The 18,746-nt window shown below is 33.7% G+C and overlaps 1 protein-coding gene across 1 annotated transcript; it reads left to right on the top strand.

Moving 5' to 3' along the window:
* Positions 1-11,629: 11,629 nt before the first annotated feature.
* LOC11427264 (protein PFC0760c) lies at positions 11,630-18,114 on the top strand. Its single transcript, XM_003614207.4, has 5 exons — positions 11,630-11,875; positions 12,839-14,194; positions 16,247-16,360; positions 16,634-16,786; positions 17,640-18,114. The coding sequence occupies exons 2-5, from the start codon at positions 12,845-12,847 to the stop codon at positions 17,784-17,786; spliced, it is 1,764 nt and encodes a 587-aa protein (XP_003614255.2). The 5' UTR covers positions 11,630-11,875; positions 12,839-12,844; the 3' UTR covers positions 17,787-18,114.
* Positions 18,115-18,746: the final 632 nt, after the last annotated feature.

Raw genomic sequence — 18,746 nt, 5'->3', positions numbered from 1 at the left:
CCCGGAAACGACTAAGGTCGCCTAAGTCGCCGAGTTAATAAATCTACAAATCGACGAGGAACCCTAAACGTCAACCTCTTGAAAGGCTCTAGCGAGGTTCAACATCCCGAAAACGACTAAGGTCGTAGGGAGGCTCATGACAACTAAAGTCGCTGAGTTATCTTCTCAACGAAATCTACAAATCTACATAGGCGCCCTAAACGTCAACCTCTTGAAAGGCTCTAGCGGGGTTCGACATCCCGAAAACGACTAAGGTCGCAGGGAGGCTCGGGACGACTAAAGTTGCCTAGTTATCTTCTCAACGGAATCTACAAATCTACATAGGTGCCCTAAATGTCAACCTTATGAAAGGCTCTGGCGGGGTTCGACATCGCGAAAACGACTAAGGTCGCAGGGAGGCTCATGACGACTAAGGTCTTCGAGTTATCATCAATCTAGAAAACGACACTTTCGCTAAAGTAAAACAACTAACAAGCACGCCGATAATAGAAACTTCAACAGAAGTAACAGAATCACCGCAAACAAATCACCAATAGAAGTATAAAAACTCTACTGAATATAAAAAAGAAATTATACGAACAAGATAGCAAAATACACACAAAATATTCAACACACAAAGAGGAATCGCCAAAATCCAAATGCATCTTTCACGCCTTTACAAACCATCTCGCCTTGTCCCAAGGCTCATGCTTGGGGGGCTATATGGACCAAGTAACCTGTACACATATGATACATGTACCCTTAGGGACTATTAAAACATTTTAAGATCGCCCTAAGGAAATGCTCTAAACACAGATCACACATATATCCCCGGGGGCTTCCAGAACACTCTAGGATCGCCCTAGGAGGGTCCTTCAGAATAATACCTAGCATAACCTAAATTTTTAAAGAAAGCCAATCACTTCGCCTTGTCCAGAGACTCATGCTTGGGGGGCTGTGAACCGTCATAATATTCCTAAAGGCTTAGAAACCCTCTAGGAGGGCTTAGACGCCCTCTAGAAGGGCTCAAATACCCTCCAGAAGGGCTATTGAGGTCTGGGCGCGTCCTCCTTAGGACGTCGCCTCCCTTAGCTTCCAGAAGCTTCAAGAAACTACCTAAAATACAAAAATACCCTTGCTGCTTGGGAGCCACGCAACTGAAACCCAAGCCCATAACAAGCTATAAATACTACTTTTGAGATCATTCTCAAGGCATCCGATAATAAGTTTAAAACCCTAGTATACGATTCTTAACCCTAGAATCCCTTATTGTACTTTTTGCAAGTACAGTTGGGCAGTGAACCGTCATAATATTCCTAAAGGCTTAGAAGCCTTCTAGAACGACTTAGACGCCCTCGAGAAGGGCTAAGACGCCCTCCATAAGGGTTATTGAGGTCCAGGTGCGTCCTCTTTAGGACGCCGCCTCCCTTAGCTTCTAGAAACCGCGTAAAATACATAAATACCCATGCTGCTTGGGAGCCAAGCAACCGAAACCCAAGCCCAGAACAGGCTATAAATACTACTCTTGAGATCATTCTCAAGGCATCCAATAATAAGACTAAAACCCTAGTATACGATTCTTAACCCTAGAATCCCTTATTGTACTTTTTGCAAGTACAGCTGGGCTGTGAACCGTCATAATATTCCTAAAGGCTTAGAAGCCTTATAGAAGGGCTTAGACGCCCTCGAGAAGGGCTCAGACGCCCTCTAGAAGGGCTATTGAGGTCCAGGCGCGTCCTCCTTAGGACGCCGCCTCCCTTAGCTTTCAGAAGCTTCTAGAAACCGCGTAAAATACATAAATACCCCTGCTGCTTGGGAGCCAAGCAACCGAAACCCAAGCCCATATCAGGCTATAAATACTACTTAGGGATGGCAATGGGCCCCCAATGGGCAGGGTACTATAATGCCTGTCCCTGTACCCGCGTTTGTAAAAAATGCCCGTACCCAAACCCATACCCTCATGGGCAACAATTTTAATGCCCGTCCCCATGGCCTATGGGCATCTAAATGTCCGTACTCGCGCCCATTACCCGCACTTTAATACAAAAAAAATAAAAAAGAAAAGAAACATAACTGAATTTAAATCAATACATAAAATTTTGCAAATAATAGTTTTTTGCCAAATCGAAAAGCATTCAAAGTTTATAGGAAAAACCAAATAAAAAGCATTCAAAGTCTGTATTAAAAAAAGTGCATAATATGATAAATTTCAAAACTAAATATGGTCATGAACTTGTGACTCCTTAGCTCATGTTCTTCTCCATTTCCTGAGGAAAAAAATACAATTCCCATAAAAAAAGTGTAGTTCTATTATATGTTAAAAATTATTAAGTCTTAATAATAAGTTGCCACTAAATTTGCTATAATTGTTTACCTTATCTTCAGAATCAGATTCTTGAAAAGAATGCAAACGTTTGTCTTTCACATGTAGATATTGTTTTGGCCCAATTATCCCAATAGAAGCTAGAATAAAAAATAAAATTGATAGTTAGGCAAAATACAATTTCATTAAATAAGTATATAAATATAACACTGGTTACCTTTCTTTTCTTGTTTCAACCAACTTTGTGCACACATAAGCGCCTGCAAAGTATTTTCTTGAAGTCTAGAACGATGAGGACACAACAGCCTACCGCCTGTGCTAAAAGCAGATTCAGAAGCAACTGTCGAAATTGGGATGGCCAATATATCTTTAGCGATTTTTTGCTATGTGGGATACTTGATCCCATTTGTTTTCCACCATCCAAGTATATCAAATGTAGCACTCCTAGGCAATACTTTCTCCTCCAAGTAGATATCTAACTCAAACTTTATTGTATATCACTAGTATCATTGACAAATGAGTCATAACCACTTAGATAATTGTTACTAGGAACATTATCTAAATTTGAATCATTATCATTGGACTTTTCAGTTGATCCTCCAACCATCCCATTGGTTTTAGCTTGGTATTCTTCAAACACTGAGAAGCTTAACTGCTTGATGTTGCTAATTTCAACTCTGAAGACATACTCCCATAAAGAAAAGGAAAGAAGTACTCTAATAACTTCATTTTGTATCTTGGATCCAAAAGACTGACAATTCCCATGATTCCATGAATAACTAACCAATATTTGTCAAACTTAAGAATCATTCTTGAAGCCATATTTCTAATAGCTTCAATTGAGCAAGTCTCCCACTGCTTTAGAGATAGCTTTATTTCACAAACCAAAGGAAAAAATATGTTTGTTGTGGGATATTGTGTACTTGAAAACATCTTAGTTACACGATTAAAGACTTCCAATCTACTACAAATTTCTTTTGCAGTTTCCCACTCACTTGTAGTAGGCAAAGATGTATAGAAATGCTCTCTTCTTGTTTTCAAACGAATAAAAACATCTTTATAAGTCAATGCAACAACAAGCATGTGATAAGTAGAATTTCATCTAGTTTTGCAATCAAGAATAAGTTTCTTTGAGATTGAAACTTTTATTTGATGTGTTGCTTCTCTAAAAGTTTGTTCTCTCTTAGGTGTGGCTGTCCAAAAAGCCACTTTATTCCTAACCTTCTCTATGCCATCTCCAAGAACACTCAAACCATCTTGAGCAATTAAATTTAGAATATGTGCGCAACATCTCATATGAAATAACTGACCATCAAGCATAAGAGTAGAACAATCAAGCTTGTTTAGCAACATACCAATAGAAGAATCATTAGTGTTACAGTTATCCAAAGTGATGGTTGACAACTTTCTATCAATGTTCCAATCTATCATGCATTCAACCAACTTGTCTGAAATAACTTCAGCTGTATGTGGACATTCTACATACACAAACCTATTATGCAAATTAATTTATTAGATATTAATATATTACAAAATGCTATATGTAAGATAAAGTTAAAAAAAAAAATCATGTAGATATCATACCTTAAGATGCGATTTTGCATTCCCCAATCATCATCAATATAGTGAGCTGTAATGGTCATATACCCTTTCTTTTGGTTACTAGATGTCCACATATATGACGTTAAAGCAATTTTACTCCCAATCTTGTCTGAGTCCCATAGTCTTCAATTTTCATTTTCATAGATTTTGATAATATCACTTTTAACCGTGTTTCTACTAGGAACCTTAAACAAAGGTTGAAGACCTTCTGAATATGCTCTAAACCCCATATGATCCACTATTGAAAGTGGATACTCATGAATTATTATCATACTAGCAAGATCTTTTCTTGATTTTTCAGTATCAAAATGGTAGTTACTCAGATAAGTAGATGACCCATCTTTCTTCTTTTGTTCTCTCAACAAGATTGCCTGTCTTATATACTTGTAGGGCCTTCTTGCACAAGTCTCATAATGTCTACTCAAATGATGGGTTCCATCATTTCTTCTACCTGTCAAAGCCTTGTTGCAGTAATTGCATACAACTTTTTTCAGTCCATTAATTATTTTTCTTTTGAAGTGGTTCCAAACAACTTATGTCTTTTTTTCTTTTGCCATCAGCAGTCAATTCACAAGCATCAACATCAGCAGTAATAGGAGGAACACTATCAGTTGGGGGTTGAGATTGATCTCCCTCAGAATCTCCCACATTATCACCATGAGTGTTTTCAGATTGTGTGGAAGAAGAATTGTTGTTAGGCTCCGTTGATTGAATGATTCCTTGAGGAGTTTCCATCTAAAAATAATATAATTATTAATGGTTGATACTTTGTTTAGGTTCACATATGAGCAAAAATGATATATAATAATCAAAAATATTATCTAATATTTTTTATAAGACAAATTATTTGATTACTACGCAACACAACTAAATATATACACAGTATTACACACTCCCATATTTTTAGATTACTACCAGGTGGATGTGTTTTTTGGATTGTGATAGTTTAAATTTTCTATAGTTTAGGCCACAACTCTATATATGCATTCTGATGGTAGATACTAGATAGGATCTTTATGTCTATATATACAAACTATAATATTTCTAGATTAGATGATATCTATTATCATAACACAAGTAGCACCGATGGAAAAAGAGTACACAAAAAATTCAAAGCAAAATAGCTAGCGTATGATCAAAACATGAATTATGAAACATCAACTTGATTTCTATACTAATAAGACCATGTTATATTCATATAGATTAGTAAGGTATATTTAAACCTGTTAAGAAGCAAAAAAGAACATGACTTCAAATGATTATATCTTGACATGGCCATAACATATAAGTGCAACGACAAGCCAAACTCCAATAATAACAAGACAAAAATTAACATGATCCCTTCCAAACATGACAAATCACCTAACAGAGATAAAAACTTAATAATGAATTAGATAAGATACATGATAAGAAAATGAAGTTACCTGACTGCTCTAAGAAGAACAGTCGTGATCACTGATCAATAAGCCTTGGGAGAAAGATGCAGCGGCAGCCGACAGCAATTCTTTAGGTTTTAGGTTTAGGTTTAGACACTTCTAAAAAAATATTTTGGTTTAAATACTTGTAAAAATGTTACAATTAACTAATTAATTTTAGTGGTATATAAATTTAAATATATATAATATTATATTTATATATATGCGGGCTGCGGGGCGGGCTGGGCATTAGAGTGCCCGTGCCCGCGCCCATGCCCGTTAAAGTTTGCGGGTAATTACCCGATCCCATCCCCATACCCGTAAGTGCGGGTATTTACCCGCCCATTGCGGGTATTTTTTGCGGGTGCCCGATGGGCTTGGGTCAAATTGCCATCCCTAATACTACTCTTGAGATCATTCTCAAGGCATCCAATAATCAGTCTAAGACCCTAGTATACGATTCTTAACCTTAGAATCCATTATTGTACTTTTTGCAAGTACACCTCTTAAGATATTACAAAGAGGAGGGATTCTATTCCAAGTCTCATGACAAGTTTCATTGAAGAAAAATCTCGAAAAGACCAAGAAAAAGGCAAAAACACGTTGTTGAGATGTGTTTGTGTGCCCCTCTCCACATGCGAGGGGATTACGCCTGGGGTAAAATTATTGCATCGAGGCTCAAATTGATTAACAAAGGATACTAATAAAAGGGGTGGTTTGAAAAGGCGCAAGGATGACTTTCTTTTATTTTATGACAGGTAGAAGTAAAATAAATCTCGATACAAATACTAAAGACCAAAGTCAAACCAAACAAACAAGTATTAACTCCAAACCAATACAAATCTACTACTAGTATAAATAATACATAAAACTCAAATCAAGAATGTCTAATATATATAGTAGAGTATGTCCAACATTGATGAAGTTTAAATTTGAATCTATTATAATATGTTGGAGTCACCATTATGACACTAATGTAATCTATACCTATTAATAAATGCAATACTATTTTTTGGTGTAACCTTTTTTTAAAAATCCCAAAATGCCCTTATTTGATGGCAGTTTATTTTAAAAAAAAATGTCTTGCCCACTAATCACACACCAAAATATAACTGCATGTTTTCTCTTTGAAAAAAATCTTCCAGGTGCCCAGGTTTATCCTTTTTCACTTAATTGAGCGGTTTCTTTCTATTTCTGTCGTGTGAAAATATCAAAGAATAAGAGCAGTGAGAAGGCAATTGCAAATTGAACTCATTCATCATTTTCAATGCAATTTATCCTTTTTACACTACAACCGTTATAAATGCAAGTATTATTGTCACTTTCATTCTATATAATGCAAGATGATTCAATGATCATGGTTCAAGATTATTTCTTTTCTTCTTTCAGGGAGGAGACGAGACTAATGTCCACTTCACTTTTATGGTTCAATTTTTATATTTTGCAATTCTATATTTTTTTTTTTTGTTCCTATATTTTGCTTATGTTTTCTAATTTTCATTTCCCCTTTGATTTTGTGCTTCGTCTATTGGTTTGTTAAGAATTATAGACTATGATTTCACTCTTTGTAGGTTCTTTGGTTACCCTTTACTGCCACCAATTACATCAACACATTAATAGGCAATTGCATGCAATGATTCTATTCAAAAAAATGTAATTTCATATGATAAAGTAGTAACCATGCAAAACAAAAAATTGAAAAGTTTAAATAAAGGGTGAAGATAAAGATAGAGTGTAAACCCCTTCTCTCCCCATCTCTTCATCTTTTTTTTTTTCCAGGTATCTAATTTATTTTGGTTTCAATTTTCACTTTCTAGATTTCTTTTAGATAGATACATGATAGGGACACTGTGCATGGATCAAAGTGTTAAGCGGTGGTGTCAACGTGATAGTGACATTGTGCATGAATCAAATTCTAAACAATCACTTTGGCCCTTCAAAATACACATTTTTTTATCGATCCTTTTTCATGTTGTAATTATAGTTATTCAATTCGATCTTTATTAATTCTAATTTTTGTGTTGTTGGGAGCAATTCATTGTTTTTGCTTTTTAATTATTGGTTAAGTTATTACCTTTAATATGTATTTATAATTGATTTTGTTATTGTTGTTGACAGTGCAAGTTCCATCAATGTTTGATTTGTGGTTGATAAATCCTACAGGTGTGCAATAACCAACCTATATCTATTCAATGGCATCCCTCTCTGCTCTACAACACATAGCAACAATGGTTTCATGCTCTTACATCTTCACCCTCAATGAATTTCTGGTAACTGTGATTAATTTTTTAATAAACTATCAATTTATCCCATAAGCTATAACACTCTCTTTTTCAAAAATTCAACAATGTAGTCTCCAACATCTTAACAGCAGCGACTCAATTGAAATATTTTTATGTTTTAAATATGCTTTTGTATAGCTTGCAGGTTTGAGTTCATTTTTTGAACCGCATAATAGGAAGGACGACAGTTGTGTCCCGTGTTGGAGAGACAATGTTAATTATTACAAGGTTTTTATTATTTCCTATATTTCTTACTAGAGGGTGTTAAGAGATTCTCCAATTTTTTCTTCTTCATTTCCTTTTACAAAGTTCAAATATAACTAACGACTTTGTCTCTAACATCTTAATAGCAATGACTAAAATGACATATTTTTAAATATGTTTTTGAATATCTTGCAGATTTCGGTTTATTTCTTGAAGAGGCCGAAGTTAGCCGCATAATAGGAAGGTCGACAGTTGCCTATGAGATTTGTGCTCTGGTGGTGGTATTGTTTTTTTGAAAGGTTTTATTTTTATGAGTCGGAATGTTTCAAAAAAATTATTTGTTTGTGGGTGAGAAATTTTCATTGTGATTCAACAGATTATGTTTTTTTTTAGAAAGAAGGGTGTGTTTAAATTGTGTTTATGAATTACACAAATTTAATTTAATGACCCTTTGTGTTTCCTTAAGGGAATGTTTACTTCCTAATTAAGTTGGTTTCCTTTATAACAATTTGCAAATGTTACTAATTGTTGTGTTTTCCAACAAAGTTTGTAAATGAACTATTTAGTCAAGTAATGACATTAAAGACGGGAATGAGCAGAGTTACTGATAAAATGGATGGAAGTGAAGAGAAACCATATAGGCCATCCTCCGATGGAAGTTTAAATGCAAAATCCCATGACAGTCACATGAGATGATGGAAGGGGAAAAGTTGTGCCAAAGGCTGAGATAAGAGGTTACTTACTGTTTCAATGCAACTTACCAATATCCCACAATATTTACTTTCTTCTGAAAACAAAAAATGTTATATTTCTCTACTTTTTAATATATTTTTTAGTTAATCTTAATTCTATATTCTAACTAATTTTATTCTTTCCTTTTATTTTGTGAAATAATGAGAGTGAGTTGTCCAATGAGATGTTCGTTAAGATCTTATAATTATTTTCATATTGATTGGATTATTCTCTAATTGTTTTCTTCTTGCTTGGATGTATTCAATGTTTTTAATTTCATTAACTTTAAAGTTGCAGTATTTTTGAATAAGGGCAAGCTTTAGAAAGGAAGCATTACATAGTCAAATTTTGCAAGCGAACATGCAAAAACCTTTGAAGACGGACACATGATCAGGGATAAAGGCCTAAAAAGAGTTGGGATGAAGATGTGGCTGGTGATTTATCATTACACAATATGGTAAAATGCCAAAAGTATGATTAACATCACTGAAAAATATTGAAAGTGTTAATCAATCACAATATTTTTAGTGTTGACTAATCAGATTATTCAATAGTGTATCACTACAATATTCTTTATAATAATTCTCTCAACAAAAAAAAGAAAATCCTTTACAATAATAGTGTATTACTACTATGTATCGACACTAGACATGTATCATCTTACGTTTGTGACCAAATTCAATTTTTTATATCAAGTAAATATGTATGATCTTTCTTTAAATTCTAATAATTTTGTCCAGGATAAATCAATAAAAAGTAAACAAACATTAAACAAAAAATATTATTAATCAGTTATATGCGTTAGCGCAGTAGATAAAACGGACAAACGGGCACGGGAGTGCCCATCTGAACGCTAGTAGATTATAAAGTTTACAATTAAATAGACGAAATCTTGAACTTCAACCTTGAATCCATTCTACGACAATTTTTTTTAAAATGTACCTTAATTACTATATACCTTAATTCCTAAACCATTATATGTTGTCCCATATGTTATCATTTGATTAGTTATATATTATACTCATTTCCTTGCTCTACAAATCAGCGAAGGAAACAATCATTTATATTATTGTATCAAAAAATTTGTCCATTTTTGCATAAGCATATCATGCGTCACTTTGCATTCTTGGTTCCTAGTTTGTGTCTCACACTTTATCTTTTCAATAAAAGGTCAATCCATCAGTAAAGTCGTCCAACATCCTCATTCAGTCAACTTGCATCTACAACGCTCGAGCAAATCAGAATGGATCATCTTGAACAAGAGAACAAAGCGCTCCGTGAAGGAATGACATCCATGCAGGCCGAGATAGAGAAGCTAACTGCTATGATGACTACCTTATTGGCTGCTCAAATTCAGACATCAGGCCCTCAGCCTGCCAACACTTCTCTGGATCAGCTAAATACATCTGCTATGCTCATTTCAACAGTGTTTGCTAGTAGTCCTCAACATGCTATGTTTGAAGGTTATCTCTGGAGCACACCCTTCGGTTCTGGTGAAGTACTCCGCCTTGTTGTCTCCAAGGTCCAAGCTCCTTTTGTGCCACATATAATGTTTATCCCTCAATTGGGCCCTTTGTTCCCTCAAGCTACTATGACTTATTCAACTCCTTTGATCCACATAGTTCATCAAGACCAGGAACCCATCTTCCATTCAGGGAGTGTGGGGGCCTATGATAGGGTGGATGACTTACGAGAGAAATATGATGAGATGAACCGAGAACTGAAAGCTTTTCGCGGGAAAGAACTGTTCGGGAAAAATGCTTATGATCTTTGTTTGGTTCGGTTTTGAAAAATCAATCCAAAATCTGATCCAGTCTGAGCGATTTTTCACAAAATGTCATCCAAACACATCCAATAATATTCGGTTTTGTGCGATTTTCGATTTTTTTAGATCGATTTAGAGTTTTAATTTGGATCGGTTTAGATTTGAACACCCCTAATTAAGGGGTCACAAATGCAGTTAAACCTAAATAATATTCAAATTTTTTAATATTTCCCAAATTTGATAAGATCAAATATAACCAAAATAATATTATATGAGGACATTCAATTAAAACCGTGCAACACATGAGTTATATATATATATATATATATTTTTTTTTTTCCTTTAAAAAATACAAGATTTTTTTTATACTGTGTTTTGATTTTGACAAACTTGTGTTAATCTAAAAAATTGCAGACAATTATATCATTATAAAAAAATAGCAAAGTAGTATAAAATTTGTAAAAAAAAATTCGATATTTCAATTTAAAATTATAATCAATTTAATATTTAAACGGAAAAATATCATATTTTAAGAATAAAAATATATAAAATCTTCATAATTGACACTCATAGTCATGTCATTCATACCATGTCATTTCGCGAATTGCTGATTTCGTAGGGGTGTAACGGTTCGGTTTGGATTGGTTTTTGGTCAAAAAATTGTCCGAACCAATGAAATCTTCATCAGTTCGGTTTCGTTTGATTTTTGTCGTTTTTCAAAAAAGAAACCGAACCAAACAAGTTGGTTTGGATTGGTTCGGTTGATCGATTTGTTTTAAACTACAATTAATTTTTTTTTATTTTCACAAATTTGTATTTCATGCATACAACATACTCAAATATTTCATAGAACTTTGTTTTCCATGTTCTCAATTTTTCAAACTACTTTGTACAACTAACATGAAAAAATTAGTTAGGTGTGACTAGTGGCTAGTGTTTTTTTTTAGTAGAAACAAAATAGAGTGTGAGTGATGAGATGAGATGATGACGGAAGAAAGTGAATGAATTATGATGACGGGAGAAAATAGAGTGCTAGTGTTCTTTTTTAGTAGAAACAAAATAGTGTTCTTTTTTAGTAGAAACAAAATAGAGTCTGAGTGATGAGATGATGATCGAAGAAAGTGAATGAAATACAATGGGTTAAATCAGATTTCGCGCGTTGTTGAATTTGAAATATTTCCTTTTTAATAGGTGCATTGAATATTCCTCTTTTTTTTTTTTATATAAAGATTTTTTTTTAGGAGATATAAATAATTAAATTAAAATGAAATAAAATCAAATATAAAAGAAATGAAAAAGTTCCAAACGTGCTTGAATGTGTGAAAAAACGGACAAAGAGAGAGAGATAGAGCGTGCGTGCTCTAGAGAAGAAAAACTCAATACTATTTTCCTTTCCATTTTTTCACAAAACGACTGTGCTTTAACGTTTGACTCATCTCCTTCGCTTCGAAGCAAAATCGTTACCATCATATAATAATTTCCCAAATTGAAATTATCTCAATTCCAATTTCAATTTCAAAATCACTCTCTCTCTCGCACTTCATCTTTCAGCTTCTGCTTCTTCGCTTTCAAGGTAGGGTTTCAATTTCAGTTATTTTCCCCCAATTTTTCCATAACGGTTAATTATTGCTATTGTTTTTCAGTTAAGTTTGTTATTGATTAGGGTTTCTTAGGAATTAGGACACGAATTTCAAAATTGTTGTATGCTTTATGCTTTCAGAATATGGGGTTTCGTTATTCTTCTTGATTTTCAGGTTTTTGAACTTACTAGTATTCGTGAATAACATGATACATAAATTGATCTTGATAGGAATGAAGTTTATACATAATTCATATTATGTGGTGATATTTTATTGGAAAACAGTTATATTCACCTTATATAGTAGAATTTTTTGGTATCATGGAGTTTTTGTTATGTTGGGTACTACTACCTCCGTCTCTCGGATTAATTGTTGTTTTTGGTTTGTACACGGTTCTTAAAGAAATCGTTAATTGAGTTTATTTTAATGGTAAAATTAGTATATTTACTAAACCCTTGTTAATCATAGTTAATGGAGTAATACTCTAAGCAAAGCTTATTGAAAATTTAAATTTATCATTACACGACGTTAAACTATTGCATGATGGTACCTACCCAACAAAACTTTAGTGTATTAAAGTGTTTACTTGATTCATACGAGCGGAAAGATGTGCACCACGTGCCCTTCAACTGCATTTTTCTATTGTATTTCGTTGTACTTATATTATATGTTTGTTTTAAATTTAAATTTGGAAAAAAATATTAGATTGTTATGAGTAAATTTGTTGGAAAAAAATTCAACTACGGATGATTAATTTTCAAATTTCCTATAATTTAGGCAAAAATTTAGATTTAAATTGAAATTTGAAAAGGAATTGGCTTGCTAAGGGTAATTTTTTCTAGAAAAAGGTCCGACCAAACAGTAGTAGTTAACTTTGGAGTTGCCTTTATATAATGGTATATATGTTTGAAGATGTTTTGTTGAGTTGTTATTTAGGTGCGACTTTTGCGATGCAGGTATAGATGCTTGGAAAAGGTGTTTCGAGAGAACATTTTCGGCCCCGAACATGTTCTTCGGGGAAGAATGCATCCAAAACCGGTCAGGCGAAAGGGGATTTAGAGAATATTGTTTTCATTGACTTAGATAGTGATCACTTTGACGATGTAGAAATCATAGGGTCCAGTGGGCCAAGTAAAGATAGAACATCGACACCTCAGAGTGTTATCAGCATTGACGATGATGATGATGATGACAGTGATGATGATGATGATGACGACGATGATGAAAGTGGTGATGTGGATCAGTCTGGAATTGATGTTGATGGTGTTGGAGAGTTGGATAGCGATGCCTCTTCAAACAAAAGGTTTTCTATGCCCTCAAGTTCCGCGCGGAAATCTATATACGTAGATGTTGATGACTGTGATGTCTATGAAAATGGTTCTGTTTCGAAGAGGCAAAAAAGTAATAAAGCTTCTGCTTCTAACGTGTGGAAGAAAGTATTCTCTCCAAACGCTAAAGAAAGAAATCGTTATGGTTTATATGGGTCTGAAAGTGACTCATCTGATAGTGATTGTTCTGATTGTGAGGTCATAAAACGTGAACAGTGGGAAGAGGATACCGCAATGAAAAAGGGCCGTGTGTTTAATGAGCATGTCAGTTCTTCTGGTTTACATACAAATAATTACAATAACAGAGAAGTGGAAAATAGGTCTGAAAAGCATGGGAAAGGTCCTTTATATGGTCCTAGTTGTAGTAAGGAGAATCAATCTTCCTTCACTGGTAAGGATGATATTCGGAATGGAGAAAGGACAACTAAGAAAAAGGTTAATCCCTGCCCCAAGTCAAAAAACTGTAATTTCTGTAACGATGGTATTGGTTCTTCAAAGTCCAGGAATGAACTGGGTGATGACGAGTCTACATTTAAGGATGATATTCAGCATGGAGAAAAAGTTTCTGCCTGCCCCAACTCTGAAAACTCTAATTTCTGTAACGGTGTTGCTGGTTCTTCAAGTTTGAAGAAAGGAGTAGGTGATAAAGAGTCTAAATTTATGAGCTCCAACCAAGGTGCACATGACATGCAAGTTGACGATGATGAATCTCCATTGAATGCACATGACAGACAAGTTGACAACGAAGAATCTCCGTTGAGGAGTAAAGATGACAATATTTCTGAAGAGAATTCTAATGGTGCCTCTTTTGATGAAAGGCATATTAATGGTCATGAGCTTGCTTTAAATACTCAAGATGCTGATCTTACCGCTTCAAATGAGAAAAATATAATTAATCAAAAAGAAAAGCATAAGCAAACTGATTTATACAAAAAAGCAATGGAAGAGGAATTGGCATCCAGACAGAGACAATTGCAAATTCAGGTGATTCACATATGGCATGCTGTAAATGTTTTCTTTTATCTTTCTGTTATGCCTTTACATGTTTTGGCTCTTTAAACAGGCGCGTAGTTCTCTTACATGTTGAAGGGCTGCCTGCCTTGTAAATGCATGTGTATTTAGTGTTTAGACTTGTCTAGTTTACAATTGAAGCATTTATACTTTTAGGACTTCGATGATATAATGTGAAACTATAGGAGTTTCAAATAAAGGCGGGTAACATTATATCTATCTACTCCTGAGGTCTACTATTGTTATTCATCTCCATGATTATTAAATGGATATGTGTGTGGGTGTGAGAGAATAAATATATTACCATGAAAAGAAAAATATGGTAAGAACAATATTTGTGAATGTGTTTCTTTTTGGCTAAGAAAATATATACTAAATGAGAGAACAAAACAGGAAAAAATCAAGAAAAAAGAGAACTTAAATGAAATAGAGCTGCGAATACCCTTGTATCTATTGGAGAAACCTCATTGAAAAGCTTATGCGCCTTTAGCAGATAGATGAAAATTCCTATCGTTACCAAATTGAGTTCCACTAAGCTAGATGCGTCAAAGTGTGGCTTAAGTGAATGTGTTAGTAGACCTCCTATTATAATGTATGTTACGTGTAAGTGCCTAGTATTTTAGGCCTAAATTATGTAAGTGTGATGTATTTAAGTAGAATAAGAACAAGAAAGCACCTCATTCGGTTTGTTGAGTGGTTTGGTTTGGGAGAGTAGGCTCTCCATGTCCTAGAGGTTTGTTAGTTTCCTGCAGTTTGTGTCGGTTTACATTTCCGTATTTTCTGTGACTACCTCCGTTGGGAAGTTTCCACAGAGAAGATCAATAATATCAGTGCATCTTCAATTTGTATATTCCGTCTACTTCAATATACGATCAGAATGGTAAACCTATATGTGTAAGTTCTGTACTGTACCTACAAGTCAGTATGGCCCAAACTGTGGAAATAGTTGGTCTCACCAACAAAGGATGGCCAGTTTGAGGAAAATTCTACAACCTTGTTGAGCACCTCTGAAAGAAAATGAAGCTAAGCCATTGATTGAAAATTGATGGAGTGAACCATGACTGAAGGAGATAGTGACAGAATGAAGCTATAGCCATTGATTGAAAATTGATGGTTGAGGTTTGAAACAATTATGTAGTTTGTTTTACTTGTGCATGCATGTGATTACAATTTCATCTCGTAATTTTGCAATCTCCTTACTTTTCCTTTTAAATCGACACATTCATTTCAGAAGAGTCAAATTCCGATATAATTGTGTTTGACTTGTTGGATTTTCCAGCATTGCCACCCACTGCAGTGGGCTTCAGCCTTGTAATTTTTAAAAATGATAAAATGGACATGTCTTGTGCAGATTAGTTACGTTCAGTGCGAATCAATGTCATTCTGTTAAGCCACCAATGTCATTCTTGTTATTGCTTTTTGGCTAAAATATGGTTTTGGTCCGTGCAAATATGCTTCGTTTTGGTTTTAGTCCCTGTAAATTTTTTTTGTTGTTTTTGGTCCCTGCAAAATATTGTTTTTGAAAATAGTCCCTTCATGGACAATTTTCAAAAGTAAAATATTTTGCAGGGACCTTTTTAAAAATCAAAAGATTTTACAGGGACTATTTTTCTAATAAATGAGTTCAATCATCATGTGTCACGTGTGCAAATCATCACAAAAGTGGGGTCAGGGACCAAAACCAAAACGAGACATATCTGCAAGGACCAAAAACAACACATTTTTTTTACAAGGACTAAAACCAAAACGAGGCATATTTGCAGGGACCAAAACCATATTTTAGCCTTGCTTTTTTTTTTTTAATATATATTTTTTCTTTGTAATTGTTATGGCTAACGAATATGTTATGGTTTCTTGTATATTATCATTATCAACATTCTTTTATGCCTACAGACTTTAATTTATTCCATGCAAGTGCTTACTACTAACTAGATATGCCGCTCTTTCACTAAGCTTTGTTTATATATGTTGCTCTTTCGCTTGAGCAAATTTTTGTTCCGTAAACTGAGAATATGCATGCTACAGGCAGAGGAAGCACAAAAAATGCGCAAAAGAAAAAAGGCTGAGAATAGCCGATTGCTGGACATTGAAAGAAGGTCAAAAGAACGCCTTGAAGAAGTGAGAGAGACACTAAAGAAGGTTGCAATTATCTCTTCTAAATTGGTGTTTTTCATGCTAATTATACATCATGTTTTCATTATTATTTGTTACTTTGATTTTTTATTCTCCTTTATTTAAATTTGGTGGACTTGGATTTTCTTAAGTATATCCCCTCACTTCAGAGGAGCTAGATCAATGTTTCACCATTTGAATGTCTTCTTTCATGATTTAGTGTGAACCTAGTTTAGTCATAGAACTTTGTTGTAGCTGGTTGTTTTTTCTGTTAATCTTGTACTTTAATGCCAAATTCAGGACAAAGAATTAATGAACACGAAAGATGAACTGCGGGTCGAAATAAAGAAGAAGCTCAATCATTTGGAGAATCGATGCATAGATATGACCTCACTGCTTCGTGGCTTAGGAGTAAATGTGGGGGCAAGTCTCAGACAACCTACGCAAAAGGAGGCAAGTGGTGTTTATCTATTGCTTTTCCATATCATATCATTCTCTATACCTCACTTCATATTTTAGATTCTGTACAACATTTCAATATTATGCTACAATCTTTAGGTATTTTATTCAACATGCAGTATTTAATCTTCGTATAATTTTTTTTATCATTGTTACAATTAAATATTTTCTTTTTTAAAAAATAAACTAATCAGTTATTATTACTCCTTTGACAAAAGCTTTACTAAAACTTCACTAGTTTGACAAAAGTTGAACAAAAATTATATTTTTTGACAAGTTCCACTATTAAATCGCTTTCCTTCGCTGATGCTGTGGATGCTATTGAAAGTAAACCACTAATCATCCTTCCTTTGATAACTATTGTATTCAAAATTCCAAATGTGTAACAGATTCAATTACTACAGTTCCTTCATTACTCAACCTATCATATTTTGAGACAACTATTTTAGGCGTCTCTTTAATGATAATTTTAAAGATGCCGATGAAAAATTAAATAGGGCTGGGAGGTGAACCAGTATGGTGGTATTGTAAACTCGGATGCCTAATAGCACACATTCAAAAGACATTATCCTTACGAGAAAGGGAGAGAAGGGGATGGAATAAAGTGGGAGAAAATCAGAAATTTATTATACTTTAAATTTTATTTTTCCACATTTACATTCAAATATATTTGAATCCCCAAATGCTTCATGCGTAACATCTGATGTCGTCCCCTTCTCAAGGTTGAGTTCATTTTTTAGTTTTACTTGCAATAAATTTGTGAGCTACACGCGATCGTGATTTATATAGTGCCTATTGTTATGTGTTCATGCTTAATAACATTTTTGTCATCTGATCATCATTTTAGGTGCATACTGCCTATAAACATGCTATGCTTAAGTTCCATCCAGATCGTGCATCAAAAACTGACATTCGCGAGCAGGTTGAGGCTGAGGAGACGTGCAAGCTCATCTCACGCATGAAGGAGAAGTTTTGTTCAACTTCATGGCGCTAGATAAATTATATAGTCGGAATGGATATGGGTTGTTTTTTATTTCTTTATTTTTACTGAAGCGCCTATGCTTCATTTTATTTTTGTATTATTTTAATTGATTTAGTCTTGCTTGCCTAGCTTCCCCCAAATTTAATGGCTGGATAATAGGTTAAAGAACAAGAACATGTAAAGGTTATAACTTAGGAAATGCCAAATTTTGAAGATGGGCTGTAAAATTCATCCATTTCGTGTATTTGGTAGTACATGTTAGTGTCATATGAAAAAACTAGGGGCTAGTAAAAGGGTTTGAAAAAACTTGGTAGTACATGTTATTGTCTTGTTAACGCTATTTTTGTCTTTCTAGACTTTAATTTTGTTATGTTTTTTGTTTTGAACAATTTAATTTTGTTATGTTAATGTCATCATATTAACTAAACAAAGATAATAATTTTTCTATTCAAATTATAAATTTTTGAAATCTTAAATATTAAATCATGAAATCTTAGTCCATTGAAATCCACTGATTTTATTTTATAAAAAAAATATCCATCTAATTAATTCCATTGAGTATAAAATTCATACGATCCAAATGTTAATGTGTATTATTTTTTTCCATGAAATCAGTCCAAAGAGATTGTATTTTTTTGGGTTAAATATGTTTTTGGTACTTATAAATATGTCAATTTTTCGTTTTAGTGTCTAAATTTTCTTCAACTTTTAGTCCATAAAAAATTGTCCATCTTCATTTTTGGTCCCTCTTTAAAGTAAACCTCATATGTAAAATTCATATTTTTTAATAAAATTTTGCAGAAAAACTCATAATATTATAAGAATTTCTCCCAAAAAAAATTAGAATTTAAAAAAAAAAATAAACATGAATCTAATATGAATTTTTATATTTTTGACGGTTAAAATTCATATTTAATTTATGTTTTATTAAAATATTATATTTTTTTTTGGAATTGTTTTTACAATATTCTA

This window comes from Medicago truncatula, chromosome 5, assembly GCF_003473485.1.
Source record: "Medicago truncatula cultivar Jemalong A17 chromosome 5, MtrunA17r5.0-ANR, whole genome shotgun sequence".
Lineage (NCBI taxonomy): Eukaryota > Viridiplantae > Streptophyta > Magnoliopsida > Fabales > Fabaceae > Medicago > Medicago truncatula.
This window is presented reverse-complemented; position numbering and strand designations above follow the sequence as displayed.